Source organism: Elephantulus edwardii, unplaced genomic scaffold (assembly GCF_000299155.1).
Source record: "Elephantulus edwardii isolate Elephantulus edwardi_28Jun2011 unplaced genomic scaffold, EleEdw1.0 scaffold00079, whole genome shotgun sequence".
NCBI classification, from domain to species: Eukaryota; Metazoa; Chordata; class Mammalia; order Macroscelidea; family Macroscelididae; genus Elephantulus; species Elephantulus edwardii.
The window spans coordinates 333,927-343,249 of NW_006399829.1; the positions used below are offsets into that span (position 1 = coordinate 333,927).

The 9,323-nt window shown below is 36.8% G+C and overlaps 1 protein-coding gene across 1 annotated transcript in view; it reads left to right on the forward strand.

Moving 5' to 3' along the window:
• The window catches only part of NIPBL (Nipped-B homolog (Drosophila)), a 251,156-nt gene that overhangs the window by 206,163 nt on the left and 35,670 nt on the right, over nucleotides 1-9,323 (forward strand). Inside the window, exons 31-32 of the mRNA XM_006889575.1 lie at nucleotides 263-361; nucleotides 2,449-2,502. Coding sequence (XP_006889637.1) covers nucleotides 263-361; nucleotides 2,449-2,502 — 153 coding nt within the window. The remainder of the gene's footprint in view (nucleotides 1-262; nucleotides 362-2,448; nucleotides 2,503-9,323) is intronic.

Sequence of the window (9,323 nt, forward strand, 5' to 3'; positions counted from 1 at the left end):
GTTTTGGGTTTTGTGTTGATAAACATTTTTAATTTTGTTACTGAACTTTTTTTTTTTTTAATTATTTTTATATGTGTGTACCGTGGAATCAGATTCCAGTAGTACAGGAGGAGATTGCCCTACCTTCCCCAGCAGAGCATCTAATGTATTCAAACAGTGCGCCTTCAGGATTACAGTGCAGCCTCTTGCCACTGTTACTGAATTTCTTGAGAATTTGCCACATTATGCTCATTTCTTAGTTTGAAATTTTTCTTTGTTCTAGAAATTAGTGAATGAAACATTCCAAAAACTCTGGTTTACTCCAACTCCACACAATGACAAAGAAGCAATGACAAGGAAAATCTTAAATATCACTGATGTGGTAAGAAAAGAGGGGGAAGATGATACTTGATTAATCGTCTCCTTATTATGTTTTGCCTTTTGTTTCACTCATCTTAATATATCTGTTATCTAATTACTGATTTTGATTGCCTCTCCCACTTTGTTAACCATCCAGGAATGCTTCTCTTTGGCCAACTTTTCTTTAACTTTTTTATAATGTTGTTGTTGTTAAGTGCGGTCGAGTCGCAGGCGACTCAGCGACCCTATGAAGGAGAGTCCTCGGTGCTTGGGTGCTCCACCCCACTCTCAGTCCGCACTGGGTAGTCAACCATTAACGCATTTGACACATCCGTGTTCAGCCTCACAGCAACCACAAGTGACAGTGGGACGACAACTTGTACACCAGGGCTATACGACCTAGAGGAATGTCTGAACAAAAACAATGAAAGACTGGCCTGAGGGCCGCGAATTATAATAGTAGATTGATTAAATATTTGTAACTGACTTATTTGATTCAGCATAATGTCCTTTAGGTCCTTCCATACTGTGCACTGTTTTGAATATTACTTATAATTCTTGCACAGTGCTCCATTGTGTGTATATACCATAGTTTGTTTATCCATTTCTCTACTAAAGGGCATTTGGGTTGTTTCTGTCACTTGACTCCTTTAAACAGTGTTGCAGTAAACATGTTAATGTTGCACCTTTTATTTCTTTAGGAAATACACCTAGTAGTGAGATTGTTTAATTAAATAGTTTCCAAGTAGTTAAGACGTTATCATGCCATTTTCTACAGTGTTTGCACCTTTTATAGTCCCATCAGCAGTGTGTAATACTACCAATCCCTCCATACCTTCTTCAGCATTTGCTTTTTTTCCGTCTTACTGAACTTTGTTAATGTTGCTGGGGTGAGATGGTAATTACATTGCAGTTTTGATATACATCTCTCTAATAGATAATATGTGGGAGAAAGGTGAATTTTCTCCTCCCACACAATTTACAGTCCAAAAACCCACTGCAGGTATGAGGTATGAGTATCAGGTCATTAGTCAGCTCCAACTCTAATGCAATGAGTTAGAATTGTTTGTGGATATTGGGGTAGTTTGAGTTTTTTATTGTTAAAGACCATGAGCATTTCATGTGTGTTTGTTGACCATCTGTTTTTTGATTAAGATTTCTCAGATTGACCAATTTTCAGCTGGGTTGTTTGTCTTTTTCTTGTTGAGGTGCTAGATTTTTATGCAAATTTTAGAGATTAATCTTTTAACAGATGTCATTGCCAAAAATATTTTTCCCAATGTGTTGATTCTTTTTTCACTCTTTTGGAGAAGACTTCAGTAGACTTAAGAATTTCCTTTTCAGAAGGTCCCAGTTATCTAGTTTATTCTCTGCTGTTTCTGCACTAGGCCCCTCAGTAATTTGCCCCTCTTTTTTCTTTGATCTTTTAAATTTTACATCTAGGTTAATTTCTACATATTATACTACTTTCTTCTTATTTCTAGAAATACTAAAGGGATCCAGTCATCCTACCTTGTCATCTTCATTAAAAATGGCATTGATACAGACATTCTCCTTTTCCTCCAGTAATTAAAAATAGAAAGGAGAGGTGAATAAATAAACAAAGAAGTGACAGCTGTCAAATAGACTTGTTATTTGTTTTCCCAAAAACCAAAATTTAAATTAATTTCCTTATATTTCAAAGCATATACATAAGCTTTTTTTCCCCCTGAATATTTTTATGTTCCTGCATCAGAAAATTTATATCATCAATTACATAGCCATCTATATTTCTGCTAATATATTTCATTTGGCAGTCTAGCTAAAAAGGAAACAGCAAATATTTGCTTTGTTTACTATTTTAGAACTGTTTCTGGCAATGTATGATACCATTATTATTTAAAATGTAGTGCCATTTTAACTTTAATACATTAATTTCTGCATTTTCTTGCAAAATATTTTTTAAATAACATTCTTTAACATTCACAAGTATGTCTCATTTCCAAAAGACTGTTTTCCTAAAAAAATAGTAGAGAAAACTGAAATATTTTTATGTAAATCAAGAAAAAGTATAATATTCTGTTCAAAGTTTCTAAGTTTGACAGTTTTCCCCATCAATTTTCTCTTTAGGTTGCAGCATGCAGAGATACGGGATATGATTGGTTCGAGCAACTCCTTCAGAATGTGAGTGTTATTTTGAATCTTGGTGACATGAAACGTAATAGAAAATCCATGCTGTCTAGATGTTATGATTTTAAAGAAGCTTTTCAGTTATTTGTTAAATAATTTTACTATTTGGTAGGGAAAATTTATTTCTCCTTCTAAGACTGTACTTTTTGCTAAATTTGTTACACAATTGGTTGTCATTTAAGTAGGGTTTTGTATCACTAACTAGAATTCTGTTTTCTTCTCCTTCTAGATAATTCTGGTTTTCTATTTCTTTAGTCTAGAAAAATGAGCATTAGGTACACTAAATAGAGATACAGGTTGAATTAAATAAATAATGGCAGGGAGTTCTGATGGCCTAGTGGCAAGAAGCTGCAATGCAATCTCGAAGACACGCAGTGCAAATCCATCAGATCCTCTGCTAGAGAGAGAGAGAGAGTCAATCACTTCCTGTGCCAATCTGATCCAATTTGACGGTACACAACAAGGGAAAAATAAACACATACATACAAGCATTATTTGACATATAAAATACACAGAAACTCCTATTAATACAGACTTATTCCAGAGTTGTTTGTTTAGTTTGGGTTTTACATTTCATAAATGGAATTATTTTCCTATAATTAATTTCAAAAATTATTTCAGAAATTTTCAAACATACACAGAAGTACCATCACTTTTAGTCAAATATCGTTCGCATTTTCTCCATCTTATTTATCCTACTGCATTTTCTTTTTACTATAATATTTTAAAGCAAAACCAGTACTTTTTGTTTTTTACCCATAAGTATTTCAAAATTCTGTCCCCAGCACATTATGCCTTCTAAAAACAAATAACCAGAATATATCATCAACTGGTGGATAAAGAAGAATTGTGTGGTCAACCTAAAGGTGTTGTTGTTGTTGTTGTTGTTGTTGTTATGTGCCGTCGAGTCGCTTGCGACTCATAGCGACCCTATGTACAACAGCCCTAAACTCTGCTCTGTCCTGTGACAATCGCACTGTCTCTGACACTCCCATCCCGATTATCCCAGTCACGGAATCAATACACCTCATGGAGGGCCTTCCCCTCCTGCGGTGTCCCTCCACCCTCCCAAGCATGATGTCCTTCTCCAACGACCGGTCTCTCCTCACAACATGTCCAAAATATGTTAGACGGAGCCTCAGAATCCTTGCCTCTAAGGAGCCATCCTGTTTAACCCTTTCCAGGACAAATCTGTTTGTTTTCCTAGCAGTCCATGGTATTCTCAATACTCTTCTCCAGCACCACAGCTCAAAGGCATCAATTCTCCTTCTATCCTCCTTGGTCATTGTCCAACTCTCTGATGCATAACAAGTGATTGCGAAGACCATGGCCTGTATCAGACACACCTTAGTCTCCAGAGAGACACCATTGCTCTTCAGTACTTTGGAGAGGTCCCTAACAGCAGACTTTCCCATGGCAGTGCACCTTTTAATTTCCTGGCTGCTGGTGCCAAGACTGTTGACTGTGGAGCCAAGCAAACTAAAGCTGTGTACAATCTCAATCTCTTCACCATCCATCCTGATGCTGCCAATTGGTCCAAGTAGGCAGTTCAAATCCAGTAGCTGCTCCGTGGGAGAAAGATGGGAATTCTCCTCCGTCTCCTCTCTCCCTTATACCTATAGAGGTAGTATAGTTTACTCTACATCTGTAGAGGTAGTATAGTTTACTACCTTTGAGACCCCAGTGGAGGGGGAGCTGTGAATTGATTCTGACTCAGTTGGACATAACAAAAGCTTAGATATAGAGGCTTGGTAAAATTTTAGTTCTGTTTTGAGGTAGAGAGTAAGCATACTTCATAGGTGTTGCTGACAGTTTCCCTGTCACATCAAGAGTCACATACTATCTCAGAGTCCCTTTTTTTTAATGATTGATCTCTGCTTTCAGATTTTAGCAGTCTGCATATATATTTTGTTTTTTCAGAGTTAATTTTAGATAATCATTACCAGAATCTGTTCTTTCATTAGAAGTTTTGGTTTTGTACACTATTTAACTCGTTAGAGAGCTCTGGCGGCTTAGTGGTTACAAATTGCACTCCTAATGCAAAATTATACAGTTAGTGTCAGCAGTGGGTCAGTTCTGACACAGTGATAGAAACGATAATATTAAACAGTTTGCTTACTGTCATATGCATTTTGCATGAGAAAGAGAGGAAGAATGCCTGATTCTTTTCTGTCTCTACCATTCACCAAAGTGATCAATAAATTTATTCATTTTTAGTGTCACTGTGCTGATGGCCTACATCAGGCACACCTTAATCTTTAAACTACTATTGTTGCTCTTCAGCACTTTAGCGATGTCCTTGACAACAGATTTTCCCAGTGCCATACATCTTTTGATTTCTTCATTGCTGGACCAAGGATGTTGTTTGTAAGTTCAAATTAGAGGAAATTGTTGACAGTTTGAATTTTTTTCTCCATCAATCATAATGTTGCCTTAGTGGTGAAAGTTTTTGTTCTCTTTATGTTGAAATGTAATCCATATTGAAGGCTTTGTCTTTGATCTTCTGCAGAAAGTATTTCAAGTCCTCCTCACTTTCAGCAAACAACATTGTGTCCTCTGCATAATATAAGTTATTATTGAGTCTTCTTCCGATCCTGATGCTACATCTTCAGAAATTCCAGCTTCTCAAATTATTTGCTTGCCATACCGATTATTGAGTGTTCCTTTGCTCTGTTCAGGCAACTACTTCTTGGTCTAGATATAGATTTCAATTAATTATTCTAGGGTTCTCAGTATTAGCCATTAGAGTTATAGTAACGTTCTCTATCAGTTGTTCCAAAAATAATCATTGTTACCTGACAGTTTGTTGTTGTTAGATGCTGTCCCTGCCCAGCCCCACACCATCCTTGCTAAAGTCTCTTGTTGCAGTTTCTTTGTTGATCATTCTCATTAATGACCCTCAGGTCTTCCTCACTTTTTCAAGTGTATGTCCTTTTTATTACGACATACCCAAAGTGTGGAAGATGAAGACCCACCATCCTTGCTTTTAGGGTGCTGTCTGACTTCACTTCTGCAAAAACAGTTTGTTGCCGTTTTCCCCTCCACCTCAAAAAATAAATAAATAATCCAGTTCAAAGGCATCAGCAACTGAGACAAGCTGATTCATTTACCAACTCTGACATGCCTATAAAACAATTGAAAATACTATGTCATGGGCTGAGGGAATCCTGGTGGCATATTTCATAGTGATTTGCACTGCTAAAGGCATACTGTGATCCTTAACCTGACATCCATTTCTCTTTAGCACTTTAAAGCACTTTAAAGAGGTCTGTGGCAGCACATTATCCCCATGCAGTATGGCATTTGGGTTCTTGACAGCTGCTTCCATGAAAGTTGATTATGGATCCAAGTAAAACTAAGTCCTTGGAGATGTCAGCCTTTTCTCTGTTTAATGTTGCCTTTGGTACAGTGGTGGGCATTTTTTATTTTCTTAATGTTGAGATGTTATCCACATCTATTCTTTCATCTTCTGCAGTAAGTATTCCAAATCCACTTTCTGCCCTTGGTCAAGAAGTAAGGATATATATGTATATATGTGTGTGTGTGTGTGTGTGTGTGTATAGTATTTTTCGTGTGTGTGTGTGTATATGTTATATATATTATTTATATATAGTTTAGATCTTTTGTAGCGAATGCTTCAAGGTCCTCCTTGCTTTCAGCAAGCAGGGTTGTGTCATTTGTATAATGGTGGTTGTTGATGTATCTTCCTCTAATCCCAAGGCCACATTCCTCTTCACATGGTCCACTACTTTTATTTTCTCAGTGTGCGTATTATTAGTAGATAGAAACTTTTCCTGATTTTAAACCATGTGATACCTGATTATTCTTTCCCAACAACTTGTATATATTCCACATATGCACAATAAAGCATACTGGAATTCCCTTTATCTTCAGTGTTAACTAAATGTACTATTATCCACACAGTCAAATGTTTTTGTTATAAAAGCAAATTCTCATGCCTTACTCTATAGCTAAATCAGAAACTCCTGAGATGGGGCCCATAACTCTCTGTTTAATAAGCTTTCCAGATGATTCTAATGCAGGCTGAAGTTTGTGAACCACTGTTCTGTATTCTGGAAAGGAGTAGAGTAATAATGGTGAATACATTGGTCAGAACTGATAAATATACACTGAAAGTTTGTACATATCTTTTGAGTAAACTTTGATTCAAAAGAGAACAAAAAGACAATATACTGAAGTTCGTAATTAGAGAGGCGCATCAAAATAAGGTGTTAGAGGAGTACACATACACATGTACACTTATCTAACCCAGTACTGTTAATGGGTTGTATCATTTCTCCATATCTGTTTAATATGTATGCTGAGCAAATTATTAGAGACTCTGGACTCTACGAAGAAGAATGTGTCATCAGAATTGGAGGAAGATTGATTAATAACTTTCCTTATGCGGATGACACAACCTAGCTTGCTGAAAGCAAGGAGGACTTGAAACACTTGTTGTGGAATATTAAAGACCACATCCTTCAATATGGATTGCATCTCAACATCAAGAAAATAAAAACCTTGCCACTTGACTAGTAGGCAGCATAGTAATAAGTAGAGAAGAGATTAAAACTGTCAGTAACTTCATCTTAATTTGGATCCTCAATTAATACACTTGGGACCAGCAGTCCAGACATCAGGAGACATATTGCAAAAACAAAAAAAAAGACATATTAGGAAAGTCTGCAGTCAGAGACATCTCCAAATTATTAAGAAGGAATGATGTCAGTTTGAGGACTAAGTTGCCCCCGATTCAGGCCGTGGTCTTTTCAGTCACTTGCTATGTATTTGAGAGCTGACAGTGAATAAGGATGTCAGAAGAAGAATCGAAATCTTTGAGTTGAAGTGTTGGAGAAAAGTGCTGAAGATCCCATGGACTGCCAGAAGAACAAAGGTACCAGCCAGAATGATTATTGAAGGCAAAGATAATAAAACTTTGTCTCATATACTTTGGGCATGATGCTAGAAGAGGATACTCCTTGGAAAGGGGCATTATATTTGGGAATGTGGAAGGACGGCAAAAGAGAGGAAGACCCTCAATCAGGTGGGTTGACACAGTGACTGCAGCAATGAGCTTGAGTGTGTCAGAGATTGTGAGGACGGCACAGATAGGACAGGGTTCAGATTTGTTGTTCTTAGGGTTGTTATGGATTGTACTCAACTTGATGGCACATTACAACTGTAAAATCTTAATAGTATAATCTAGATGGTAAATTATTGAGCCTTGATTAAATGTTGCTATATCATAAGTGTGGATAGTTTAAAGAAATCTATGATTTAACATCTTTTTTAAGAAATAAGTAATATGTTGGAGGACTTGGAAAAATTTTTCTAAAGTATGATGTTCTAGAAGTAAGAATAAGATACAGATTCCGCAATATGACCGAATAAAAACTACAAAACATAACATGAAAACCAAACCAAATGGTAAAATAGTGGGAAAAACTGCATCACAAACACCAGCAAACAGTATTCAGAATGCATTTTGGGGATGAATATAAAATGTGCATGCAAAAGCAAAGAAGTAATAATAGCTAATTTACTTTTGAGAAAGCAGGCCATGCTCTTCCAAAATATCAAGATTTGTTTTTAAACCTACAGTTACTGGAATGGTGCTTTACCATTTTACAGGATAAAAACTCAAAAACAAACCTACACATTTGATATATACTTTCTATATACCAAATATAGGATATAGCAAAGGAGAGCTCTGGTGGCCTGTTGGTAAGCAGTTGCTGCCATAAACAATTCCTTCTTCATCTTGTTCTTAATAACCACCCTGCTTAGTCACACCCTGCTTTCTATGTTTTCCGCCCTGTTGTTTCTGGATGTCTTCAAGTTGACTCCTACTCATACAGTCCTGTGAACAGTAGATCAAAACCTTACCCCATGCTGAACTGTACTCAGAGTCTCCACCTTATTCTAGCCCATTGCTGCAGTCACTGTCTCAGTTCATCTAGTTGAGAATCTCACTCTCTTTCAACTCTACGTTTCCAAGTACAAAGTCCCCTTCCAAGGAATGACCCCTCCCTATTGGCTCCAAGGACATGCCAAACGTATATGAGACACAGATTTAGTGTCCTCTGTGGAACACCCTTGTGATTCTTCCAAGACGTATTTGTTTATTCTTTTGGCAGTTCATTTCACTTTAGATACCTTACCTTAGTGAAATCACAGTATTTGTCTTTTTATGATTTACTTAGTTCATCAGCATAGTGTTTTCAAGGTATGCACATTGTAACATGCATCAGGACTTGATTACTCTTTATGGCAGAGTAATATTTTCTTGTATGTGTACACGTTCCTGACTCATAATGTATTCAAGTGATGAACAACTGTAATTCCAGTATTTTTTTTTTGTAGAAATATATCCTGTAGATAGTAACAAGGCAGTGTTGGTGGCCTGATGGTAAGGAGTTGCAGTGCCAGCCCAAAGGCAAGTGGCTCAAATCCACCAGCTGCTCCATGAGAGCAATTGGGCAGTATCCTTCCTTGTGGTTTACAGCCTCTGAAAATCCACTGGTGGGTCAACTATGAGTCAGATCCAAGATGATGGTACATATCAACAACAAACATAAATATCCCCCCCCCAAAAAAAAAATAAGTAAAAACACACCACACAACCCAGAAGTTGGACTGTAGGAAAGGATAAACTCTCTAGTACATGGAGCTGCAACAGTTGCCTATCTGTAAGGAGTATCTTTTAAAAAAATTTTTTACTTCAGCTAAAAATTAATGCTAAATATATTGAAGTAGTATTTTGTAGTATTTTGCTTTGTCATTCCGAGCAGCCTTTTGGAATCTTCTGTTCA